Source organism: Perca fluviatilis, chromosome 9, assembly GCF_010015445.1.
Source record: "Perca fluviatilis chromosome 9, GENO_Pfluv_1.0, whole genome shotgun sequence".
Lineage (NCBI taxonomy): Eukaryota > Metazoa > Chordata > Actinopteri > Perciformes > Percidae > Perca > Perca fluviatilis.
The window spans coordinates 39,130,903-39,158,138 of NC_053120.1; the positions used below are offsets into that span (position 1 = coordinate 39,130,903).

Sequence of the window (27,236 nt, forward strand, 5' to 3'; positions counted from 1 at the left end):
AAAAAAACACATAATCAGTCACATTGGAAAGACCATTCTTGCTAAGAATGTTAATCAGAGTAAACATAATCCAGTCCTTTAATAAGAAATACAACGTGTAGGACGATCGCACATTAAAGAGACAGAGCACAGTCGAAGTGTCTCATTTGGATACTAATGGATGGTAACAGCATGTTTCAGTGAAAGGAACAATCAACGCAGCATTTCAAATCTCATCTCTGAGCACGACACTCACCTCCAACCCCATCCATCCACACTACAGTTTCAGAGCTGTAACCAGACACTCAAAACATTCCCAGAGTTAAAAAATACCCCCCACACACACACACACACACACACACACAACACACACACACACACACACACACACACACACACACACACCTCCACCACTAAGTCTAATTTCCTCCAGCTGCAGCCCAACATGCCTGGCCCCTCAACAGGCCCCTCCAGAGGTGGGCTCAGGGGGCCACTGGTGGAGGGTGGAGGGGGGACATGTGCTGGCTGTGAGGGGGTCTCCTGGGGGCGGTGGGGAAACAAAACATGAGCGCTATGATCAGTGGCGGGCGCTTTACAGTCATGGAAAAAGACCCAACGGCGTTCAATCTGCTGATCCAATTTAGGACCTCGGGGCACGGAGGTCTGGACTGGGCCAGACACTCTGGAGTCAGCAGTGTTAGTCATCACGACCGACTGTCACACACATCGGGCCACGCCTACTGTTGCCGGACAGAGTGACTCAGCAGAAAGACAGAGAGCAGCGGGACAGTGATCCTCAGAGAGATGTGGGGTTGTGTCTCCTGTGTCAACAACAGGAAACTGCCTTTTTATCTCTTGTGCAAAGCTTTTGTGTTTTGTAGCAAGAATTATGACAAGAAATCAGATGATATTAAAAACTGTATATCACACTACACAACAGCTCACCAGATATAACTCTGAATCGTCATGTGGCCAATATCCAACTTCAGCCATGAAGCATTATTAAGTGTAATATTTATCATTCATGAGTAACATAGAGCCCACTGTCCCCTCATCTTTCTCTTCAGACATTTCCTCGACAGTCTCCATCTTCTATGCCTTAAACAAGACATACAATTTTCAAGGAAAGGCAGAGTGACACTTTCACCTGCCCCACTGCCATTTGTTTTGAACAGTGAGATAACTCCAGGTAGGCCCCATCCCTTACATGGCCAGCTGCAGTCCTCCATCCACCACCAGCACCTGTCCTGTAACGTAGGAAGACTCCAAAAGGAAGAGGACAGCCTGGGCTACCTCCTCCGGCTCGCCAAATCTCCCCAGTGGGATAGAGCGCACCCCGTCCTCCTCCTTCAGCCCTGCGGTCATGTCGGTGCGAATGAAACCTGAAAGCCAGAGAGGGCAGGGACATGAGACTATAATAAAAAAGACAAATAAGATGCCAGAAACTGAGACAGTAAAAAGAAGCCAGAGCAGTTGCTGAGAGGAAAGGTGAAGTAAGAAGATGAAGTTGTACCGTACCGGGAGCGAGCAGGTTAACTCTGACATTGCGTGAAGCGACTTCTTTAGCCAAAGAGCGCGTGAAGCCCTCTAGACCGGCTTTACTGGCACTGTAGACACACTGGCCAGCATTCCCTTTCAGGCCCACAACAGAGCCTACACGCAACAGACAGACATCCATTAGGATGACTTCGTATGACAGAAATGTTTCAAAATAAAACACTGATAGGAAGCTACTACAGTATTTGACGCCATTATGCTTAAATAATGATATTAGTGTTTAGCCCAATTGATACAAATCACTAATATTTAAATTAGTCCCACACAAAAGCATACTACAGGTTTACAGACTGATGAATTATGTTTTCCTACGTTTGAGTCAGCCTTTGCTTTTGATTTATCTCAGTATGATAATAAAATCAATGTTGTTAATGGGTTAAAACGTAAAAGTAAAATGCACGGCCTTCGAAGTACTTCACTTTAAAGAAAGTAGCAATGATGTACACTGCCATCTAGTGACCAAACTGAAAACATAATTAATCATGAAGGCCGATGCCTTCAGAGCTATCAGTACCTATATTAACAATGGCGGCTCCCTGGGTGTGCAGCATGCAGCGCAGTGCTGCCCTGCAGGTCAGCACGGTGCCCAGCAGGTTGGTGTGAAGCACAGCCACCATGTCCTCCGGCTTGGCCCTCAGTAACAGAGCATCCCTGAACGAACACACACAGTAATATAGGTCAGCCGCAAAGGTCAGTGTCCTGTGACAACATTAGATCCACTAATAATGTGCGTATATGAAAATACAGCAGGGCGCCAGCGGAGGAGTCCGCTCGAGTGCCTGCTCACCTGTTGATGCCCGCTGCATTTACAAGATAAGAGATGTTTCCACAGGTCTTCTGGATCGACTCAAAGGTTTTCTGCACCTCCTGCTCTTTAGAGACATCACAGCTGAAAGCCACGTGGTCAGCTAGAGAGCATATACAGGAATGTGAGTTTAAATGGTTACAAGACTACAGTCTTAGTCTTTTATAGCACAAAAGCACCAGATCAGGTAATGTGTATGTATATAACGGACATTTTCTTTTAGAGCTGCAAAGATTAATTGATTAATCGATTAGTTGTCAACTATTAAATTAATCGGCAACTATTTTGATAATCCATTAACCAGTTTGAGTAATTTTTTATGAAAAAAGTTCTCTGATTCCAGCGTGTTAAATGTGAATATGTTCTAGTTTCTTCTCTCCTCTGTGACAGTAAACTGAATATATTTGAGTTGGGGACAAAACAAGACATTTGAGGACGTCATGTTGGACTGTGGGAAACACAGACATTTTAGCGACCAAACAACTAATCCTTTACCGGGAAAATAATCAACAGATTAATCGACAATGAAAAAAATCTGTTAGTTGCAGCCCTATTTTTTTTTAATAGCTTGCATTGTTGAAGAAACAAGAAAAAAACACCAGAACCAATAGCGGTATCAGTTCATTGCATGAGGTGCAGTGGTGGAAGAAGTATTCAGTATATTAATGTATACTAAAACAATGTGTGCAAAGAAATATTAATGTGTAAAGTAACTAGTAACTAAAGCTGTTTTATATTTCTCTCTTAAATGTAGCGGAGTAGAAGTAGAAAGTGGCATGAAAAGACTCAAGTACAGTACAAGTACCTAAAATGTGTACTTAAGTACAGTACTTGAGTAAATGTACTTAGTTACAGTCCACCACTGATGAGGTATACACGTTGCCTGCCGAAACACGCATGTTTGTGTGTATCTGTGCACAGCTCCATACCTCCATGTAGAGATGCCACAGTGGCCCGGGCAGCATCTCCGTCCCTGGATAGAACAGCCAGCCTGCAGCCCTTCTCTGCCAGCAGGCGGGACACAGCCTTCCCAATGCCCCTGGAGCCCCCACACACCGCTGCCAGCCTGGACATGGCGGACAGCAGGACACCACACAGGTGTGCAGGAGAGACCGCAGCACTGCACGTCACCACAGGACTGATTGATTGATTGATTGATTGATTGAAAGATAGATAGATAGATAGATAGATAGATAGATAGATAGATAGATAGATAGATAGATAGATAGATTAATGATCCCCAAGGGGAAATTCAAGGTCCCAGTAGCGTAAAGACATCACACACAACATACACATACATCATAAACAGGATGATAAAATAACAAATCCACATGAATAATATGGACAATAAAAGAAAAGATACTAAATAAAAAATCCAAATGAATGTACCAAGGGATGTATAAGCATGAGGCGTGCAGTGACAGGGCAGGTAAGGTGCTCTATGAGAGGGGGTGTCATGGTGTTGTGCAAATAAGTCCAATAGTCCAAGGATAAAGTCTAGAGACCAGCATTAAATATGGACGATATAAGAGAAGAATGTAGACATAGGAATATAAAAACTATAGCAGTGCAAGGATAACGTTTAAAAAAGACAGCATTAAATATGGACATTATAAGGGAATAAAGTAGTCAGTAGGATAGACACACATCAACAGTCAATGTTAGAGGTTTGAAGTAATATAGTTACAGCCATTGTTCAAGTTAGACTGCACCACTGTATTTACAACTGTATAATGTACGCATATTGACACAAACTAGAACAAAACTAGCATGTAGCTAATGCATGTAGCTAACTCAGGCCTAAATGTAGTGAGTTTATTTACCACACAAATACTGTAGAAAGAAACTACAGCTCATGCGAGCTCACGATGATAGCCGCTAATGTTTCACGGTCATTTTGCTGTCTAGTAACGTCAGCAGGTTTTCAGCTAGCTTAGATAAATATGGTTGCATAATAAAGTTAATAGACCTTGTTAGCTGTACCTTAGCTTATTTTCGACTGTTGGACAAAATGTGTTCCTCGGTAAATAAGTTTACTGACTGAAAGAAGTACCAAGAGCGGGCGCTTAAGGACGTCGCCATGTTTTTTCTTTTCAGTGTTGTTGCGTTGCTCGTCTCTGGTCGATAGATGGCGCAGTAGACCCGCTGCACAGACAGGACCGGTCCGGACCCGGACCTGGACTGTATCAATAGGTCTGGACTCACTGTTTTTCTCCTTGGTCAAGGTTTCTGTCTTTGGAAAGCCTCTAAGCAGCCACGTTAATATTCGTCCACATGGATATTAAACACCCCAACAACCTGACATTGTCTCTGTGAAAGTTGTCAGTTTTAAATAGCCCAGAGAATGTAAAAGGCCAGTAAAACTTTGACACATTATTTCCTTGTATGTGTTTGCTATTGACGATTTCGACAAGGAAGCACTCACTAACAAATTACTGGAACTGCATATGGACCTTTTTCACAGCAGACATGTTGACTTGTCATAGTAGGAAAAGCACAGCTGAAATTGATAATCTTAACGATGGCTCAGTTCCATCAAGTGTCCCAGTAAGATATTTCACTGAGTCAGCATGCCCAATACCAGGACCTCTCCTAAGTGGAATGCAGCCATCAGTAATGGTTTAATACCAGGGTCTCTCCTAAGTGGAATGCAGCCATCAGTAATGGTTTAATACCAGGGTCTCTCCTAAGTGGAATGCAGCCATCAGTAATGGTTTAATACCAGGACCTCTCCTAAGTGGAATGCAGCCATCAGTAATGGTTTAATACCAGGGTCTCTCCTAAGTGGAATGTAGCCATCAGTAATGGTTTAATACCAGGGTCTCTCCTAAGTAAAATGCAGCCATCAGTAATGGTTTAATACCAGGACCTCTCCTAAGTGGAATGCAGCCATCAGTAATGGTTTTGAATACACCTGTGCTTTTCCTACAATGACATGTCAACATTTACATATTAACATATTGTGTCATGGGCATCAGCACAGAAAAATCTGTTTTTATATATGCGAGTTCTTGTACTTTCTTAATATGATAATATTCCTATCATGTCTTTTCCAATATGGAGGAATTACTACAATATTTGTGTAAGAATACTCTTTATTTCACAGGAATAATTGCAGTTCTTTCTGAGTTAACTTTTAGAGATTAACTATTTATACTGACACACGCTGCCCTACCCACCACACAGAAATAGCTCATTGACTGTTAATTGCAGTCATTCATTCTCCTTCTTGCTTCATATGTCATTGTTCCCCATGGAAATAGATTTCACCAGGAAAGCAAAACTGTCATCAAAAAAATAAAATAAAGTGAGTGATGTTGAGAGTGGGTGGCCTCGGCCTACACCTGGACGGTCCATCAGACCAAGACATTCTGCATGATTGATTTGCTGAGGTTAAATCACATCCACAACCTGTGCCGGCGTGGAGCTGTGACACTGAGCCTTGCGGTATGAATCATATCCATGCTGCAGCAGAAAAAATACAACCATTCCAAACCGTATAATGTGCTTAAAATGTGATTACTCTTAGCACAATGTTCATTAATAAACTGTGTCTGTGTGTCGAAGAGAGAAATAGAGCTTGATTTGTATTCAGATCACCTCTCTGAACACCAAGACATTATTCCCCTCTTTCACACTTTACTAATCTAATTATACCTGCCAACAGAACCGTATTTTGCTCTCTCTCATGTGTGAACGCACGCTTATGCGCGCGCACACACACACACACACACACACACACACACACACACACACACACACACACACACACACACACACAAACTAAAAACAAGAGATGTCTCTGTAACCCTGTACATGAACGTACACTCATACAGACAATATTATATATATATAGTTTCATGAAGGTACATCTTTACTATTACTATAACTGAAAATCTTTGAGTTTGGGTCATGTAATGAAGAGGGGACATTTTCTTTCTTTATGTATTGGTCATTGTGAAATCTGTTCAAGGGAGCCAAATACCTGACTCCTCTGTTGTGTACAGTAAAGGGTTCAAAAAGGACTTGACTGGCACTCCTTTCACTCAGTGACTTGAAATGGCTGACACACCCTGAGCTTTAAATTATCAAGAAATTCTTAAACTTGAGACTCCTGAACTCTTGACAGCCCTGGCTTGCAGCTATTAATGTTGAATTCTACCTACACTCTGTGCACACAGCTTTTTCCTGCCAATCAAATAGCCACCTCACGCATTATTCAATCCACAACTCACAGTTCTGTCAGACAGTGATGATCTTTTATCAAATTCAGAATTGTGTAAGTCATGTACCAAAGTAAAACAAGTGGAGTGGCCAAAGAATATGAAACAAATGTGAACTCAGGCCTAAAAATCCTTTTGCAGAATAAATTGCTACTTGTTTTTATTCCTGCCAAGTCTAGTCTTAACACTCATACATTGGAATAACTTATTTCCATGGTAACCCATCCTCTGCAGGGTACTGTGTGCAGCACAATGACCTCTCTGGGTGCTTGTCAGTCCCTGTCAGTGTTTCCCAGCTGAACACACTGGAGAGGCTCACCTCTCTCTGCAACACTGCTCTGCTGTATGGCACAGGAGAAGCTCCTCTACAGCCCATAACCTTTCCTTCCTGGAGACATTAATGGCCACATGTGCCGTGACTTACCCCAATCACATTTAATTAGGAACAACTGTCTTTTTTGCTGGTAATTTATCATATGTGCGTATATGTTCGGTCAAATCTTAGGCCGTCTAAGCTTTGTGTTAGGGACAAAGGGAAAAGGCGAGGACGTGAGTACTCAGTCAGTCCTGTCAACTGCGGTCGGTGTCTTTGATAATACTCCTGCCCTGGCTGCAGGTGGCCAACATAACAAGGCAGCTAGAGAAAACATAACACTACATTACTGTTATAATGAAACAATGACTTGGCCTGAGGAAATTATGGAAACCATTAGCTTTTATTGTTATAGAGATTTTTACAAAATGTGCTATTCCCTCAAATACTTCAGAATGCTTTTTCACATAATAGATTTGTGCCAAATAGGTTGATTTCAGTTTCACCATTTTCAGACATACAACAGACTAACTAAAGACAAAAAAAAAAAAAATCAAGTAGGTCACCTTGGCATGAGGAAAATCTGTTAAGTTGAATCAAGCAAACTTAAGTTGCCATGTGTTCCAATAAACGGAAATATAGTTTATTAACTGTTGTAAGAAATGCTTCATGTTTTTGAGAACTGTGCAGCCTATGCATGAACAATAATAATGAAAAGTCAGTATGATTAGATATGTGCATACATGTGTACATCTGTGTTGGAGTAAGTCTGACGTGTATATTAAAGGCTTACCAGTGAAAATGGAAAGACACTCAGAGGAACAGTTTAGCATATAGCCTGAGGTTGGTGTGGTGATTGCCAAGACAACAATGCAACATCAGATTAATTCTACAGAAGAACCAATTCAGAAAGACAACAAGGCCCTAACAGTGATTTGTACCATCCTTTTCCATACACTCCAAATTTCAAACAAACTACAACATATTCCAGCAGTCAGTTACACAGTGGTCCCCCTCAATTAACAACAAAAGACTACAAAAAACACAAACTATGGGTCTAATTCAATCAGTAAATTCATTTTCAAAGCCAACTTTGGCACGATTCAGTGATTGCCTCAACTTTAAAGTGTTTAAATACTCAGACCTCATAAGACCGGCTGCAGATCAGATGTGTAAGTCACATTACATTACATATTGTGGGGTCCACTGAGGCAGGAGGCCTCAGTCTATAATGTTACCTAATAATACCTTTACTTTGAAGAATTTCATTCATTTAGAGAATACGTTAGGGAAAGAGGAGTTACATGTTGAGATATTTGATCTGGTGTTATTTTTCCCTCTCTAAAACTACCCATTCTTTTTGTTTTATGTTCAACAAGCACCAACCCTACGACCAAATCCACTCCAATCACATATACATCTTACAGTCATTCCAGTCAATACAATATTTAACATTAAAAACTTTGTATAGATGTAATGTACAACAAAACACAACCACAAAATAAAAAAATAATAAATCAAAGGGGTCAAAGTGATTGATTTCAATAAAACCTTATCTTTCGAGATTCAACAGAATTACACTACACATCTCTTCCTGTGGAGTGATACAATATGTTCCTTTAGGCAAACATTCTGTGCTTTAGCTAGCTGTGTTTTATTGTTGTTGCCACAAGTCACATTAGGAATGAGTTATAGTATACAAAAACTTGAGATCCTGCTGAGGGTGAGTGTTTCCTGTGTGCCTTACTGTGTGTCCAGGTTAGTTTAATGACAGACTCCTTAAGAGCAGCAGGTGTCAGCCTCTGTGGAATATGTAACAAACATAAATATACACTGAAAATATTCTGTTGTGCACAATTACTGAAATGTTACGTTGCTCTTATAATGTAGAGCCAAGTCTGGGTTTGGCTATTGCCAAAGAGGTTAGGAGAGAAGCTACTCTGGTCAGTAAATACACAGAAGGTACAAAGTAAGCAATGTTTGACTGCAAGTTTATATTGGAGTGTGGTTTCCACATATTGAAAAGGCATAACCAAACTGTCCTGCATCACAAGTAACTTCCATTGTGTCTCTTATGGGAGGCTTTTCTCGTCACATGCAAATATTTGATCACTGCAGGTAACGGAGTCTTAGCACTTAGCACTTCAGCCTCAGCCACACCAGGGAAAACAAACTGGAGGCCTGTGAATGGCCCACAGAAATATTTTGTGATGTGCAATGTTCACATGGCTGTGAATTGTAGCTTGAATGTGCAATATGGCAGATCTCTCTTATGATCCTCAGGTTTAGGTAATGACTTTAGAGCTGGGGAAGTATCCTTTTTTCCTACCTACAGCACAAGCGATGATGACACTGCTCATTTGTTCTTGTCTGGTGCAGCCGATATACCTACTCCTATCTGCTGACAGTTTGATATCATGGTAAAACAGCAGTCAGAGGGAGAAAAGTGTAACTGATGTTGTAGCTGAAAATGTAGCATACGCCATGTGCCAGCCTAACCCCTTAATGTGTTGCACTACAAAAAGGCCAATCTATGAAATAAGTTAAATGTGTAACATATCTATATCAACAGCTCATACTGGTTGTTTTAGGACTAATCTTTTTTGTGTCCTTATGTACAATAAAGTGAGGAACAGTACAAGGCACACATTTAACAGCTGAATTGTTACAAAGATATAAATAACCAACAAAAAGGAAAAGTTCATGAGTAGTGTGCTCTCCTCTAACTCTGTCCACTGTGTACTCTGTTCTTCACCGCAGCTCTCTCTCATGTGCCACTAGCGGGTGTTTTTTTCCAGTGGCCAGAGCCACGGTGGGCTCTAAGGAGTTAAAGTGTCCATATGATGGGCCTGTGCTAGCAACCTTTAAGCGCCAAGCCGTTTGGTTCGCACGTTGACACACTGTAGCGAGGCGAGCAGCGGTCTGCTTGATCATGGTGGTGGTGTTGACCATGGTTCACCGTAACGTGTGTATTAGATGCTGTCTACAAAGCTGCCGGGGAACAATCCGGTCCTGCCGTTCCGCTGCAGTGTGCCTTTGAACCAGCCATCCTCCCTCTTCCTGTGAACAAACACAATGTCGCCCTCCTTAAGTTCCAGCTCAGCCTCGCTCTGGGGAGGATATGATACCACCACTCTGTACCTGGGGGAGGACAGCCAGAGGCACAGTCAGTGACTGATACAAACTGCAACAATGACAAGTGATAAGTCACGATGCTTGTAATATAGTGTTACACTTTCTATACAAGGACAAAGCAGGACAATCCCAAACAACGCTGTGTAGCAGAAGATTTAGATCAATGTACCTCTCACATATGATGGGCCGCGCATCGTGTTGTTGAGATAAGAGAGAGGAGCACGGCTGGCGAGGAGGAGGAGCAATAGGTGCACATCCATCAAGGGGACTGCTCTTCCGATGGGAGGACTCTGGCGCTGAGGAGGATGAAAAGGCAGCAGCAGCAGTTTCGGGCTCGAGGCAGCTGACAGAGCCGGAGGGAGGGGAGGTGTCGGGGCCCACAGCGCCATGTAGTACCTCTCCTGCAGCAGCTTGTTCCGCCTCCAGGGTAGGAGAGGAGGGTGGTGAAGGACGAGACTTCTTCTTATTGGACAACATCTTCAGAAGACCTTTCTTTTCTCTCTGCAGCAACAACCGCAACAGCATAACTTGTTTGTTAGAGAACAACAACAACTCCTGAGGCATTTGAGGCACAAGTCATTTTCGCAAGCCGCAGACAGGTATAATCTAGTGCCTGGAACTCGCTGTCTCTTTGCCACTGACACAAACAAATGTGGTAATTTCTATTTTTAGCACAGATTTTGAACTAAAGGTTGGAAGTGAGAAAAAATAAACCATAGCCACTGTCTGTTGCAAAAGACGGAAACAATAATACTATAATAATAACATCCCTGTTGATTACTAATGGTGAATCCTATCAGTGTGATTAGCATTCTATCAAATGTCATCAGGAATCTCAGACAATCCCAACCACAAGTTAGTCAAATATGCTAGATCTGAAGACAAGTCAGAAGTCTCTCTACTATAATTAAACATGGACACATTTAGTGCAAATAGCAGCAAAATGGATAATTAGATACAGATCATGTTAATTAAGCAAATGGAAGCACTGAAATATTTAGACATATCCAACCTTGACGTCCTTGTCCAGTCGGCAAGTGAGAGCTGCGCTGTTAGATGTGGAATTGAGAGCAGAGCTGTTCCCAGAGCCGGGGACAGTGAAGACAGCTACAGGTCTCAAAGTATCACCCTCCAAAGATGCAGCACTAACATTGGGTGGGGTCAGAGACGCAGCGGCACAGCCCATTGCCACTCCAGCCCGGGAACAGCATTGAGCAGGATTGGAGGAAGGCTGCGGGCACACTGTAAGGTGGGGGAGATAGGCCACAGGTGTTGCAGACTGGATGGGTGTCACAGCTGCTGTGGGCCGGTCCTGACCGTGGCACGCAGCTGCAAATGGGATATAAAACAATATTACACATTTAAAACCCCTTATATACAACAAGCCAACATCCGGAATACATTTTTCTCCCGGTAAATGTACCTGTCCTGACCGCATTGCGAGCCTGATTCACAGTCATCTGGGAGCTGACATGCAGAGGGATTTTGGGCTGTTGACCTGTGGCTGTCTGGGCTGCTGTTACCACAGCTGCAGGTTGGGAGTTTGCAGGTACAGCGCTGGAGCACACGGTGATGACTTTGTTAAAATCAGGACCTGGAACAATGGCTCCGAGGGCTGCAGAAGAGGGGCTGACAATGGTGACCCCTCTACCAGCCTGAGTGCACAGACTCATGGGCACTTTGGGCTGGCTGCTCCCTGATGCTGTCCTGAAAGGGAAAGGGTATAAAGATGGGTAAGACCTATCAGCCTGAGGTAGGTAGGTAGGAGGGCATTTTGACCGACAGGATGTTTTTATACCTCATAAATTGTGTTAGGTTTTCATGTAAAAAAAATATGAGGTAACTCTTCTAATGTGTAATTAGAATAGCTTCTAATTATTGTTAGTTTGAATCAATGTTTTCCATTATTCTTCTGAAACTGTTGCACAGGTTGAAACAGTGACAATCACAAATATCTATAGAACATAACCCACTGACGGACACTGAAATCTAGAAAATAAATCACGTACCGTAGTTACACTACTACAACGAATTTGCATAGCAACCAACAGATATGCCTAATGGGACTCATTTGCAAAGTTGGAATGTTTCTTTGGTCAAAAAGATGTAAAATAAAGTTAAGTGCAGACAGGTACGGTGATATTTACTAAACCGAAATAAAACACAAATGGCTCCACCGTGTAGAGCCCGATAGTTAATAAGTTATCTAAAAAATAACAAACTGATGCATGCATGACAGACAAATGGATGTAAAACCAGGCAAGTGTACTGTATGTGTACATGTTTTACATGACTGACCTGCTGACTGGGCTCATGTAGTTCCCAGGGAAGACTCCAATCTTGCCCGTGTGCATTGAGGTGCCCTTGAACCAGCCATCCTGACAACGTTCCAGCACCAGAAACATCTCTCCCTTCCTTAGTTCCAGCTCATCCTCCTTACGGGGAGTATAGGGGAACATAGCCACATAGCTAGATCCAGAACAAACAGTAAAAAAAAAAATTTTTACAAACACAAATTACAAACTCACAAACCCCAACATGGCGCTAGCATGGATAATCTTCTCCAGTATGGAAATAAAAGCACTTCAACACTTTGTACAGCATGCCATTTCTTCTGGATTTATGTTGCTTTATAGTTGTACATCTGTCATCATCTACTCTGAGACCCTCCAGCAGAGACTGTGCCCTCTGACCCTGAGAAAATCAGCACTGGAGGATAAAACAATTTGCGGGTCAAACAGCCAAGAAGATAGGAGTCTCAGCTGGGATGTTTTCCGTCTGATTCCAGTGTTGTCAGGGGAAGGGAACATAAATGCCTCAGAGTCTGACACGCATGCACAGGCAGACACAGATGACGGCAAAGAAGCAGGCATGGGTGGATCTAATTCTTAGCAGGTGTATGGTGCCTTGAAGGAGTAATGAGGGTAAAGGTGGGAGGGTCATAGGTCAAGGGTGACAGAGGAGATTCTCCAATGAGACCCAGGAGACTGTCACTCACAGGTTTTGACCCTGTCACCTATGCACATGCTCACACTTTGCAGCCTCACACTGACAGCTGGGGGTCACAGACAGGCAAAGCTTTCCCCTTCTGGACCGAACATTTCCATTAAGGCCCTGGGCCATCGGTGCATAAACCGCTTCTGACATTTCACTGCACATTTAAGAATACTGCATATTTTTGTGTGGGACTGTTTTTATAACTCACACTGTGGGTCTTTGTCTCCCACTTTGGTCGCTTATGCTGGGGGAGGGTCTCTGTCCGGCAGCCAATGAATATGCTGCTCCATCAACGGAGGACTGTGGGGGAGGAGGTGGGGGTGGTGGGAGAGCATCCTTGTAAAAGAAGTACAGAATATCATATTAGTAGTTAGATAGTATCAACTGTTAATTACAATTCCACAAGAATTCATTATTTATTTCCTCTCAGTACGACGCAGAAAGACAAAAACAAGTAACATGAGTCTAAAAAAACAACAACCGGAGAGTGTGTTGCGTAAGTGGAGAAACCAGCTTGTTTATGAGGAACAAAGAGGGGAAAGAGAATGAGAGATCATCTGTCATCTGGGATATTCCCTCCGGTTTGCCGATACTCAGGGAGAGTCTAGTTTGGCAGACGCAATAGCCCTGTCCCCGACTTCCCCTTGAGCTGAGAATATCCTATTCTGCTTGTTTGTTTGTTGCCAGGAGACCACATAGCTAGATGTTAAATCCATTGTTATTAATTGGGACCGTATGAAATTCAAAACATGTCTGTTGACACACTTCAGAGCAACCCTCAAACCAAGCATGAGTGGACTCATCTTGACTTGTTTTCCCTTGTTGAGCGTCTGTAATGTCAAAGTAGTCTCACCCTTTTAACTAGAGGCTAATGATCGCAGCATGCTGTAAGAACAGACCTAGAACAATGAAAAAAGGGGGAGTTCTCTGCGCTTCTGCAGACCACAACAATCCGGTGCAACCAAGGCGGGACACAACAGAATAAATAGCAAAAAATTGCCGGTGCAACACGGATGTCTTCTACTTGATGATTTTATTTCTTAAGGTGCATAACAATGACTAACGTTTCGATGCATAGTTACATCTTCTTCAGAGACCTAGAACAATGTTTGTATATTTTGTTTGCTACTGGATTACATGATTAAAGCAACATGCCAATTTATTGGGACTTTAGCTTATTCACCGTATCCCCCAGAGTTAGATAAGTCCATACATACCCTTCTCATCTCCGTGCGTGTCGGAACTCTGTCCGACGCCCCCACTGCTAGCCTAGCTTAGCACAGATCCTGGAGGTAACCAGCTCCATCTAGCCTACTGCTCCCAATAAGTGACAAAATAACGCCAACATTTTCCTATTTACATGTTGTGATTTATATAGTCACAGCGTGTACAAATAACGAGGTCACATGACACACAGCCATCTTCTAACGTATACAAACCAGGAACTATATTCTCAGAAGGCGAAGCACTGCTACTTGGGCCGAGTGATTAGTGCAACACCTGAAAAGCACCGTTGTTACTCTCTGCTCCTCGCCACGGGGCTGCTCAGGTGCTGCGAGCAAATCACTCCGCCCAAGTAGCAGTGCTTCGGGTATGTATGGACTTATCTAACTCTGGGGGATACTGTGAATAAGACAAAGTCCCAATAAGTCGGCGTGTTCCTTTAAAAATAAGTCACCAACCTCTGAGTCTAACCCTGAACTCTGAGTTGATTTACCCTGAGATGGGAAACTGAGTTTTTGGTTCCAGAACAGCTGATATGAGTTGGTTCAATCAACTCAGAGTAGGTTCACTCAGAGTTAAGCACGTGAAACCACCACTATAAAAATGCAGCATGAATGGAGCTATGCTACTACAATTCACCATGGCGGCAACAACAACAAAAAATCGGTCGCCGTACTTTACCCCTCTGGAACTGGAAATACTCATGTGTAAATACAGCGAGTATATTTACATGACTGACATGCTGTACATATATTTTGTACAAAAAAAAAAAAAACATCATGCGACAAAGAATCTGCTGGGATGTAAGAGCATGTCCACGATGGGTGACATTAGTGATATGAGGACAGATAAGGTTATGTAGGCTACATAACTGATAGACTGGGAAGAAAAACGATACTGCTATACCGATATAATAGGTAGTATCTGGAAATGAAAGTATATCTGTAGTCAGGGCTTCAATATCATCTCCAGATGCATGTTTAACTCCCTGCGAAGTGATACAGCTTCTTCATCGATGGGATCATCAACAATAGGACGTGCCATGTTGATGAAAAAAATGTTTTATAGTCTGCCTAACAGAGTTAATAAACCAACACTGGTTTTTATTATTCATGCAGATAAACAGTCTACAGCCATCCTAAGTCTGATACAGACTGAATGAATGAGGAAAATAAAGCGCGCTGTGTCAGAGGGAGGAGACAGAAGAAAACCTGCTCCCGGCCAGGTTAGGTTCACAGACTCAGTCACCATAGTAACTGACTCTGAGGTTAAGTTACCTCTCTTTCTGAAACAGACTGGAGTTACCCCTCTCTCTCAGGTTTGATTTACCTCCCTTTCCGAAACGGAAAACCCAGAGTTTCCCTCATCTCAGGGTTAACACACTCAGAGTTTTCACTAAACCTGCTTTCTGAAACGGGCCTCAGCTGTGTCAAACTGAAGCACGTGAAAACAACATTACACTATAAACACGTTTAGAAATTGTGAAAAACTAAAAGCCCAATTGAGAGAAGTGTGTCAGAATAAACTCCTATACCTAGGAGCAAGTCTTTCCAAGCTCAACTTTGCCAGCACTGAGCAGCAGAGTAATTGCTTCCATGACACAATGGTGGAGGAGAGAGGCACTCAGACAGCCCTGTGGTATTTGTGTATGGGTGAGTGTCGATGTGCATTTCGGTTTACTGCTGACGCTTGGGCTGAGATAATTAGGTTGCCTGCAGGCTAGAGAAATCATCTGTACAAAAACATCATGTAGGGTTCCCAAGTGAAGCGGAGAGCTCAACCTTTTGTGAACACATTCCTGCTCATTCAGAATCTCCACATGCCAGAGCATACACATAGACAGACAGGAAGTGTGCATGCTGTTTCGTGTGGGATGAAGGGATTTCTTGACATTTTTAGTACTGATTGTTTTCCCTCAGCAGAAAACATAAGTTAATTTTTTGCTCAAAAAGGTTCCTCCACGTCGCTAGCTTTATGAAGTTTGTTGACAAATTGTAACATAATAAAGCTACTGTATCTTATTCTACAGAGAATCCAGATTAACACAGTTTCACAACCTGAAGTAACTATGTTGCTTGTTAGCAGCTGATGGAGAGTGCTACGAGGCAGTTCATCTCATCAAAACAAACTCTTCTTCTCAGAGGAAAGAAAATGTTTTGAAGGTGATATTACTATTTGCATTGATTAATTCAAGACATTGTTTAAAGAGAATGTTATATTGCATACTTCTATACCATTTATTGTGAACATGTTCAGCCCTTATATTTCTGCCACACATTTGTTTAAGTGTTGGATTAAAATAGCAAGTCTATTTAATGGATAAAAACAATGTCTCAGAACAACACATACACAAATGATTCAACTGTCTAATCAAAATAATGTGAAAATAGTCTTAACTGTCTGCAGAAAAAAACAATATAAATAGGAATGTATTTCCTGCTGTTTGAGCTGTAGAAACATGCCATGTATTAAACAGAAATAGCCACATACTAACTTTTAATAATTTACACCAATAATGTTGAACTGTTTAGTTGTTGCTCTGGCCTGGTGTTTGTAAGACTGATAAGACATGCAAAAGGATTTCACCTACCACAGTGATGGAAGTGTAGCTCGTCTCCGAGGGAAATGTGAAGACCGTTGCTGTGGTAACAGGACTACTAGGAGGTGGGGTCACGATTAGTCCAGTTGTGCAAATGTGTACCTGTCAACAAAAGGGAAATGTGGACCATAAAATATACCATAATGAATCCAATGTTAGCGACAAGCTCCATTCACACATGAATAATAGAAATGTGCTTAGGTCAGCAGGGCATGCGTGTAATCAGTCAGTAATGTCATTCATCAGATTTCATTCCTTTCATTCATAGGAAGAAAAAAACATTGGAATCATACATTATTATATGGAAACATGACCCACAGTATTTTAGAGAAAAATGCACCACAATTTCATAAAAAAAATGAAAAAAAAAAAAATAATTCTCCCCCTCTCCTGTCACATTGTATGTAAATGACTCTCACAGAACAGTGATGCACACGTGGAATTGTATCCTGGTGACTTCGACATAACCACAATGGTGGTCTGATGATCTAATTGGCCAATGGAAACCAGGTGACCACCCAGCAGGACATTTCATTGGGCATATAAAGAGGGGTGCTTTCCGCAACAAGTCATCCACGTGAGTCATGGTGGTGTCCTAGTAACAAGGCCATACTGTTGGACACACAATATCTCCCTGTAGCCTCTGGTCTCTCTCCATGCATGACTGCTCCAGACAGAGCCGCCTCTTAAGGTGAACCTTTCAGAAAGCAGACCAACCTCAGATTCAATCTTCACTGCTTCCTTATCTATTGTGCAGTGGGTGTGCCAAAGGAAAGCCAAATGTAACAGTGTGCTGCTGGGTGACACTGTTGGTGAAATGGCTGCCTGCAAACAAATAATTAACAGTAGAGGGCAAGGTATGCTATGATAATTTAAATAAGTACATTTCCTTTAGAATTGAGGAGGAATGCCATTAACAGCAGCCTGTTTCATTCCTTGACAATTCTTCCTTGTCTTGTCTAGTACATTGGTAGATCAGAGGCATATTCATTTCCGAGATGGACTACTCAGCCCCCTAGGCAACTGGGGCTTACCTTTGTTGTTTTTTTGTCTGGGTGTTGGAAGAAGAGAAGATGAGTAGAGGTAAAGGGGGAGAGTAGAGAGAAAAGAAGCTGTGCCTGGAGTGTCTCGGTTGTGTTTTTAATAAACGATGTGATGTGTGAATCAAATATACTGTTAGCCCAGTTGCCACTAGGGAGGATCAGTTCAAAGGAACAAATATAATGTATTTTATTCTAAAAGTATCCTGATAAGGATTAGTGGGAAAGGTCTGGAGTCATTAAAAAACTGATTGCACCTTCTGCATGGATAGAAGTCTTTGATTATACATGAATAATATCAACATAAAAAGGTTTTGATTAAATCAAAACAAAAAAACAAAAACAGAACATCCCCAAGATCCACTTTACTGTAGGAAAGCACTCTCCTCGTCTCCCTTCCACCAAGAAGCACATAAACACATACACTTTAGATAAAAGATTAACGATTGAGCTTAATAGGGAGTTTTGGAACATAGCATTTCAGAACGTCTGCAGTAACCAGACAACACAGGACTTTTCCCAGAAAAACAAACAATTAGGCAGAAATTAATGGGAAAAAGCGAGTTATCTACAAACTCCCAGAACCACCAAGTGTGACAACATTGCCCGTGTATAATGAGTAATCTGTCTCTGAATATTAGCAAAACCACTACCCCTTGTATATTTAAAAAAAAAAAAAAAAAAAAAAAAAAAAAAAAAAAAAAAAAAAAAAAGAGCCAGCTATTGTATGAACATGCCAGTCGACATTTAAAATATTAAGAACAAGACAACGATATTAAAATCCTGAGAGAAATTACCTTCACCTGATTAGACTTTATGCTTGTTCCTCAAACGTGTGGTAACACTTAAAGAATCATTAACGAACAGTGAACAATGAATTCATTTCTGTTTAATGGTTCTAAATCACCATGTAATGGGTAACCCCTATTTGATGAATTCCATACGTTAACTTAGCATTTTTGTTTGTTGTATATTTGAGTTAAAGTCATAGAGAACCTCAGACTAAGATAAACAGCAGGACACTTGTAAATCTGCTTGTCTGTTGTTCTTACAGTCTAGCACCAAGTCAAAGCCAATCTCCAGCGGCTTGCAACCATAAAGCAGCTGCAAGTTCCTGTCATGTTGGGATTGGTGTGGAAACCTTGAGGGCTGAGCTGGAGTCGTTTTTGCGGACGAGTGGAGTCACGCATCCATGATTTCAAACGCTTGGATGGAGCAATGGCCTGTTTGGTATGATGGGGAAAAGGGAAGTCAGCCTAATAGCTGACAGAAGGAGAGTCGAGCCTTTGAACAGCAACAAACATCTTGTAAAAACAAAAAGAGCTGAAGCTAAACTCTGCTTTCCAGCTGCATGATTTTGTCTTTTTTTCCTTTTCTTTTGTCAGTTTTGCATTTAAATGCAACTCAACAGGATAGACAAATCAGCTGGTTGAGAGAGTCCTCTCATTCAGGACATTGGATTAAAGAATAACACCAAGTGTTGTGTTAAATTACGGTACATATTAATGTTGCAAGTGTTGCAGATTTCTCCATTTTGTTTTTAAGTGCCACATTCTACGTACTACTCTGTAATTATGAGAAGAAGAAAAACTTAGGACAAAGACATCCTTTAAACAGCTAAATATTTGGTATTTTTTATTTGCACTCTTTCCTATTTTGTACTGCAACAGCTGCACAACAATTTTGTCGGGATAAATGTAGTTCTAGCTTATTTGTCATACTGCACTTTTTTCACTCAACACATAGGTACAACTTCTAGGAAGGGACCTGCAATGCAGCAGCCGCTCTCCTTTGCCCCCTCCCTTCCTGTGGAGTATCCTACCTGTGAAGGTGCGCTGCAGGAAAGCCCCCCGCTGATCTCTCCAATTCGGGCAGCTGCTGTGGGGTTACTGGAGCTGATGAGGACAGGCCCACTGATTTCCATGGAGTGGCGCTGGGGGGGAGGAGCTAGCATGGGTTTGTGGGACATGGTGAGAGAGGTGAAGGAATGTCGCTTTTTGCTGTTCTTCTTCTCCCCTGCACGCTGGGCACCATTGCTCTGGGGCCCAGAGGAGGCCCCCTCACCAGAGTCTCCACTGGAGTCTGACGGCTTGTCCAACTCTATAAGCTGACGAGCTGCCGAGTTGAACTGTGAGAGGGGAAGAGAGGCAGGGGGCAATGAAGACAGAGTAGTAAGGTGGAAATAACAGAGGGGAAGGCATGATGGCGCTAGGAGCATTAAGGTGATCATGAAAACTGTCACTCTCTATAATATAGTTGTCATGGAAGACTTCCATCTTTATTTAGTCCGTGGAGTTGGTGAGCAGCAGAATGCTCTATCAGGTCATTATAGTGTGAGGGAGCTGAATCTTCTGAGGCAGCTCTCAAACTGCAGGCTTTGTGACCCTTTCAGACACCGTAATGTGCAACTCTTCAAAGGATCAAATCAAAGGAGGACACTAAAAAGGTTTCAGTTAATTAGAGGGTGCTCTCACTTGCTGTCACACGTTGCCCCAAGCTGCTCCCTCTACTTAGGACATAAAAGTTAAGCATTTCACTCCAATACAAGAGACAGTCTGCACAGGTTCATCACTGACATGTCAGAACATTAAGTCAGATAAGAGGGATTAAGAACAAAATACCAGATGGGGAACCATAACCTTATTAAATTGAAGACCACCTCTAACAGCAATTGTAGATTATTGTATGTAAACAACTGAAAGGCAACAAAAGCTCCTAAGGCAATGAAAACGCTATGACCTAGATATTCACTGGTTGTGCACAACCAAACTAACATTTTGGGATGCTCTATATGTTTGTGATGCCACTGCATTTGTTAACAAAACCCTGAGCATGACTGCATACTATCTCGTCAGAGGAGAACAAAACATTCTATTCTGCTACTGCTTTAGCTTCATTCTGTTTCTGCAAAAGACCTCACTCAGTGTATAAAAATATGAATATAAAAAGGATGGAATACACATGAAAGGAATAAAGAAAACTGTCACAGCTTTGAAAAAAAAAAATCCTCCTCCACAGACTAACCTCAAAACACTTCTGCAATGCTTCAAATCTCTCACCGCATTTAAGACTGAAACTTTATTCTGAGATTCTTCCATTGTGCAAAACAGGTTTTGATATTTGATATATTTTGTCTGCTTGTTTATAATACTCATAACAATAGAACGCACACTGCCAAGGGAAAATAAAATCATCAAGGACAAAAATGTATTTAATTCTGTCTGGATTATTCCTAAAGCTTTTAAGTGACACCTGTGGAGCTCAGAGCGGGAGAGACTGTGACGGTCTAAATCTTCAAAGACGCGTTTAGTGATTCTATGAAACACATGACTATTTCAAAAAGGAAGAGAAGTATCATAGACAAATTTACAAGATGCATATGGAAAGAAGTCTAAGTTCAAAGGATCTCTGCACTTTGCTGATCTTCATGTAGGACTTATTCCATTAATGATTCTTGACATTTTGACATTAAGGAATCTAGTTAATTTTCTTACCTCAACATATGAGATGGGGAAAATTCCAATTTTATCTCCCAGCATTCCCTCTGCCCAGTTTTCATCCACTCTGCGGATCACAGTCAGGATATCATCCTGTAATTCAAGACACAGAGGGGCGCTGCATGAGGTAGAACCTAATTAAGGATGCTGCTAACTAAGAGCGTTTCTCATCCTCGAGGACCAAACCCTGAACAGAAATATTGAGATTGTGACGATGTTTTATTAAAAATTCTGTTTGGGAAAACTACTTAGTAAGCTTGTTTCTGTTTTTGCTCATGATGTGGCATATAAACAACTGATGACAGAATGCAAAAACATCAAAGTATGACCCAAACTGCTGTACAGATATAACCACTCAATTACTGTAGTTAAGCTGTGCGCCTTGCTCTATGTGGCAGTCATTCTATCCAGCCTAATTACAGTTGTTAATCAGGAAGCTTAAAATCTAAATCATATCTCCGGGCGTTTCAGTTAACAGCCCTTACATTCTAACACACACATAACTTAAGAAAATGAATGCTTAGAAGACAGAGTGTCACTGTAATGAGAGGTATTTTTGTTTTACTACAGCGACCATGTGGCAGAACGGTGGGTGTTGCAGTGCTACTGTGCTACCTTGGAGAAGGGCAGACAGTCCTTGTCTGCCTCCTTGTCTTTGAGCTCAAAGTCATAGAGAGCTTTGCACTGAGGTGGTGGTTGTGGCAGCGGCTTGATGACCTGGACGAAGTTGGTGGGGAAGAAGCCATGGACTCCACCCATCTCCCCGTGGTACCAGTTCTCGTCCACTTGCCGGCGCAGGATGATAACGTCACCCTTGCTGAACTTGAGGTCTCCTGGTTCCTTGCCATCGTAGTTGTAGAGGGCTTTGGCACAAGGGAGCTGGGGTACACCCTACAAACAGAGATCGAGATTAAGGTGGGGAGAGACTCATTCTAACCAGCCTTCAGTTTGTAGTTGATTCACAAGATTAAGTATAGTTGGTGTGCATACTAAGTTTGCTTGGGGATAGGAAAGCCAGAAGTTTTTTTAAAAAGGTTTAAAATTTATTTTGCTTTCTCTTTGTGAAGTTAGTTCAGGCCATAGATATAGAACATACAGTGCCTTGCGAAAGTATTCGGCCCCCTTGAACGTTTCGACCTTTTGCCACATTTCAGGCCTCAAACATAAAGATATAAAACTGTAATTTTTTGTGAAGAATCAACAACAAGTGGGTCCCAATTATGAAGTGGAACGAAATTCATTGGCTATTTCAAACTTTTTTAACAAATAAAAAACTGAAAAAGTGGGCGTGCAAAATTATTCAGCCCCTTTACTTTCAGTGCAGCAAACTCTCTCCAGAAGTTCAGTGAGGATCTCTGAATGATCCAATGTTGACCTAAATGACTAATGATGATAAATAGAATCCAGCTGTGTGTAATCAAGTCTCCGTATAAATGCACCTGCTCTGTGATAGTCTCAGAGGTCCGTGTAAAGCGCAGAGAGCATCATGAAGAACAAGGAACACACCAGGCAGGTCCGAGATACTGTTGTGGAGAAGTTTAAAGCCGGATTTGGATACAAAAATATTTCCCAAGCTTTAAACATCCCAAGGAGCACTGTGCAAGCGATAATATTGAAATGGAAGGAGTATCAGACCACTACAAATCTGAAGAACCGGCCCGTCCCTCTAAACTTTTAGCTCATACAATGAGAAGACTGATCAGAGATGCAGCCAAGAGGCCCATGATCACTCTGGATGAACTGCAGAGATCTACAGCTGAGGTGGGAGACTCTGTCCATAGGACAACAATCAGTCGTATACTGCACAAATCTGGCCTTTATGGAAGAGTGGCAAGAAGAAAGCCATTTCTTAAAGATATCCATAAAAGTGTCATTTAAAGTTTGCCAAAAGCCACCTGGGAGACACACCAAACATGTGGAAGAAGGTGCTGTGGTCAGATGAAACCAAAATCGAACTTTTTGGCAACAATGCAAAACGTTATGTTTGGCGTAAAAGCAACACAGCTCATCACCCTTAACACACCATCCCCACTGTCAAACATGGTGGTGGCAGCATCATGGTTTGGGCCTGCTTTTCTTCAGCAGGGACAGGGAAGATGGTTAAAATTGATGGGAAGATGGATGGAGCCAAATACAGGACCATTCTGGAAGAAAACCTGATGGAGTCTGCAAAAGACCTGAGACTGGGACGGAGATTTGTCTTCCAACAAGACAATGATCCAAAACATAAAGCAAAATCTACAATGGAATGGTTCACAAATAAACATATCCAGGTGTTAGAATGGCCAAGTCAAAGTCCAGACCTGAATCCAATCGAGAATCTGTGGAAAGAACTGAAAACTGCTGTTCACAAACGCTCTCCATCCAACCTCACTGAGCTCGAGCTGTTTTGCAAGGAGGAATGGGCAAAAATGTCAGTCTCTCGATGTGCAAAACTGATAGAGACATACCCCAAGCGACTTACAGCTGTAATCGCAGCAAAAGGTGGCGCTACAAAGTATTAACTTAAGGGGGCTGAATAATTTTGCACGCCCAATATTTCAGTTTTTTATTTGTTTAAAAGGTTTGAAATATCCAATAAATTTCGTTCCACTTCATGATTGTGTCCCACTTGTTGTTGATTCTTCACAAAAAATTACAGTTTTATATCTTTATGTTTGAGGCCTGAAATGTGACAAAAGGTCGAAAAGTTCAAGGGGGCCGAATACTTTCGCAAGGCACTGTATTGTTCTATATCTATGGTTCAGGCTTAGTTGTAAGATTTATACAAAATGTATTACCAATCAAGACATTTTTCAGAAAGGTACTAGAGCAGTGCTAGAGAACAGTGATATGGACTCTTCAAGCTAAGACCCCTAGAGGCACTTTAACAAGCTTGACAACAGCCCATATACAAGCCATCAGATTTCAAAACAGTATAAAGTCAGTCTTGTAACTCCTAAATCAACTAAAAACCAGGCTCTATGGGAAAGGAAATGGCAGGGCTCCAGACTGCGACCAAATGGTCTCATTTTGCGACCAAAATTTTAGAGTGTGCGACTAAATTTTACATCCAGTCGCACATATGCGACCAGTAAATTTGCCCCCTTTTTAAAACGTTAAACGTGGAAATTTCGGTACCTGAGAGCGTGTAAGCACAAAGCTTATCTGTCCTCTCCTAATATATCCATGGTCCTCTCTGCATAGTGACAGAGGGCTAGATTTATCAAGCCGTTTGCGCCTGTTTCCAGGCGCTAATTGGTCGCAAAGACGGACGTAACCAATGCGGGCTATTTACAAACAGGGCGCACTTGGGTAAAATCGCAGATTGTCTGCCACATGAGCGAGAAGAGACAAGTTGCGCTTTCAATATGCGTTCGTGGGAGGGTCATGGGGAAAGTGGGAGTTCCACCCAAAAAGGTGGGAGGATAAGCGCAAAGTGCACCTAATTATATATTCCGTGGTATTTACAAAGACTGTCAGTAGAAGCCCTCTATTCTGCGGGGAAATTCTCCGCCTCTTTAAACCAGCCCGCTTATCCGAAGTTTCCCTCGTGAACCTTTATGCCGCTGGTGAAATGGCAACAGTAATTTGAGCAAGACCGAAGACGAGGGCTGAAAATATTTTTAACAGAAGAATCACACTTTGTCAGTGAACACAACATAATTTAGCGTTACAGATCAAGCAGACATGCAATATTAGAGTTACTGGAAGAAATCAAAGATGAAATTGAATCTCCCACTCAGCGTTCACATCCCACTCCAGCAGTTGTTAAACTCCTCGCTACATTACAAATATTGGCATCAGGATCATTTCAAACAGTCATAGCATCAGCAGTGGGAATATCGCAGTCTGCACTCAGCCATATCATAGCACATGTACCTCTTTGCTACAGCGCAATTTACGGTATAGTGGGCGGAGAAAGACGCTGATTGCCTGATGGGTGTCAGGGTTGATAAATACTACGCAAAATGTGGAAGCATAGCATGCGCTATTACCGAACTCGCATAAACGGACGCAGCGCAAACTGCGCTAGTGTTAGTAAATCTAGCCCAGAGAGCGGAGCTCCGGCGCGTACACATACACATGCACAGGTGCGGACGAAGCAGACTCGTCGGCTCTGCAGTTTTGTTGAAGTCACAGTTAGTCACGGAAATGCCGATAAAGTGGTTGCAAGTGTGGTTAAATTTTTTCAAAACTTCACACAGACAGCGTTTGCTGCGATATTATATTAATATCGAGGCGAAAGAGGTCGCGGGGCTGTTGACGTTACACTTCCTCTGAGTCAAGCAGGCACAACGTTGGTTTATCTGCCCTGGGGACTGACTGACAGGCTGAAGGCAGCTTGATTTCTACAGCACCTCTCAGCAATAAGGCAATTCAAAGTGCTTTACATTAATTAAAGAGCAATTAAAAGCGGTCATGATGAAAATAAAACAGGCTAAAAAAGAATAATATAAATACAAGAATAAAAGTTACAGTGAGTAAGAAATTAATAATTATTCAATTCAAGGTTGCAGGTTTGGGAGGAGAGATGGAGGGGTTTATTATTATATAGTTTAGTAGCCTAAACAATGCATGTTTAATTTTAAGTTGAATTCATTGTAATTGTAGACTGGATACTAGAGCTGGTATATTTTTTTAATATTTGTACTGTCATGACAGCGATGGTGCTGTAGGTTTACCTTCTATGTTGCATCTTTAAAAGTGCAAAATAAAATGTGAAACTAAATTTTAAAAAGCACATTGTAATTTCTGCATCTATTATCAAAGTGTTTATTAGTAATACAGTGGAAATTAGAATAAATGTGAATGTTTGGTTAGCATGTTGATTTACGGTGTGTGCCCCTAAAGTTTGTGGTTGCGCCCCTAAGATTTTCAGTTGGGGGCCACTGTGCTCCTAGTGAAAAAAGTTAGTCTGGAGCCCTGAATGGTACATGTTTTTGGACACTACAAACAAAAAGGGATAGGCTACAGAAATGATGGAATGTATGTTTTCCCAGAGACAGTAAACTGTCCTGTTTGTTCCCTGATAGTTAAAAGGTCTCTGTTGTGTGTTCAAAGTTTAAGTGTGATGAGCCTGGCTGGTTGTGACTAGCTGACTATCGCCTTCAGAAGGCCCAGGGCTCCGTCCCTTTATCTTGCAGAGGAAGGTTTTGTATCTCAGGCTGCTAGCCTGAAGTCCTGAAAGGCCCATTCAGGGAATGACAATCCGGGGAAAGAGGGACAGCGAGTAGGGGGGAGTAGCAGGATAGAGAAGCATCAATGTTCTCCATTCAGGGTGGGTGTCCATGAGGAAGGCTTCAGTCCAAACCAACCAACCCCCCACCATTTATCCCACTGCTGTTCGACATCTTTTGCAGTGCTCAGAATCACAAACACTACTAACCAACTGGATCTCAACTCTGGAACTGACACTAGGGAGTCAACGAGGAATATAAACAGTGATAAGAAACACGGCTAGAACTCAGGCAGATACTACTATGGTGAGAAAGTGAGCCAGAGCGAGGGGGGTTAAAGCAGAGTTTGGAGCAGGCTCTGCAGTCTTGTTAAAGGCTAATGAACCGTTTAAAGGCTCAGAGGAGAATAAAAGTACAGAATGAGCCGTGATGGTGAGCCAGGGTGACATTACCCTGCTGCAGAGAATCACACAGCCTAAGGCACAGAGCCAATCGGGCTCTGGCTCTGCTGGTCCAGTCTGTGGGGAGGGAGAAGTGGGAGGAGGTGTACTGCAGCCCCCTGTACACTGCACTGGAACTGGGCCTCCTTTCAGGGGAAAACAGGGCTTTTGAGCCCACCCAGGCCTGGCAGAGTTTTGTGAGGAAAATGCAAATGAGAGTAGAAGCTCTGCCATTTTTGTTGCAAATGACAGAACAGGTTCAAGCGAC

At 42.2% G+C, this 27,236-nt stretch overlaps 2 protein-coding genes across 4 annotated transcripts in view; both read right to left on the bottom strand.

Moving 5' to 3' along the window:
- Positions 1 to 50: 50 nt before the first annotated feature.
- On the bottom strand, positions 51 to 4,803 carry cbr4 (carbonyl reductase 4). 3 transcript variants are annotated; one of them, XR_005640199.1, is made up of 7 exons: positions 4,395 to 4,803; positions 3,271 to 3,479; positions 2,324 to 2,444; positions 2,051 to 2,187; positions 1,498 to 1,632; positions 925 to 1,361; positions 51 to 800 (listed from the first exon to the last, which is right to left on the bottom strand). XR_005640199.1 is itself a non-coding variant. In XM_039810743.1 (6 exons), exons 1-6 carry the CDS (start codon positions 4,421 to 4,423, stop codon positions 1,183 to 1,185), a joined length of 810 nt encoding a protein of 269 aa, XP_039666677.1. In that variant the 5' UTR covers positions 4,424 to 4,803; the 3' UTR covers positions 51 to 1,182. The 3 variants fall into 3 exon arrangements, 2 of the variants coding, with proteins under 2 accessions (XP_039666677.1, XP_039666678.1); XM_039810743.1 differs by having other exon boundaries at positions 51 to 1,361; XM_039810744.1 differs by having other exon boundaries at positions 51 to 1,361; positions 4,325 to 4,802.
- Positions 4,804 to 7,261: 2,458 nt separating this feature from the next.
- Positions 7,262 to 27,236, bottom strand: part of sh3rf1 (SH3 domain containing ring finger 1) — a 36,355-nt gene continuing 16,380 nt past the window's right edge. The window contains exons 3-12 of the mRNA XM_039811360.1: positions 21,985 to 22,260; positions 21,367 to 21,462; positions 19,695 to 20,000; positions 16,824 to 16,934; positions 13,218 to 13,345; positions 12,311 to 12,481; positions 11,436 to 11,719; positions 11,025 to 11,341; positions 10,182 to 10,513; positions 7,262 to 10,018 (exon numbers count right to left, since the gene is read on the bottom strand). Of these exons, the coding sequence (XP_039667294.1) occupies positions 9,850 to 10,018; positions 10,182 to 10,513; positions 11,025 to 11,341; positions 11,436 to 11,719; positions 12,311 to 12,481; positions 13,218 to 13,345; positions 16,824 to 16,934; positions 19,695 to 20,000; positions 21,367 to 21,462; positions 21,985 to 22,260 (2,190 nt within the window). The 3' untranslated portion in view covers positions 7,262 to 9,849. The remainder of the gene's footprint in view (positions 10,019 to 10,181; positions 10,514 to 11,024; positions 11,342 to 11,435; positions 11,720 to 12,310; positions 12,482 to 13,217; positions 13,346 to 16,823; positions 16,935 to 19,694; positions 20,001 to 21,366; positions 21,463 to 21,984; positions 22,261 to 27,236) is intronic.

Excerpts from the sequence above, each read along its gene's own strand:
- cbr4 (XM_039810743.1), bottom strand. The coding sequence starts at position 4,423 with ATGGCGACGTCCTTAAGCGCCCGCTCTTG. Across the intron at positions 1,633-2,050 it reads AGCCGCCATTGTTAATATAG|GCTCTGTTGTGGGCCTGAAA; the intron begins GTACTGATAGCT and ends TGTTGCGTGTAG. Across the intron at positions 1,362-1,497 it reads AGTTAACCTGCTCGCTCCCG|GTTTCATTCGCACCGACATG; the intron begins GTACGGTACAAC and ends TCTGGCTTTCAG.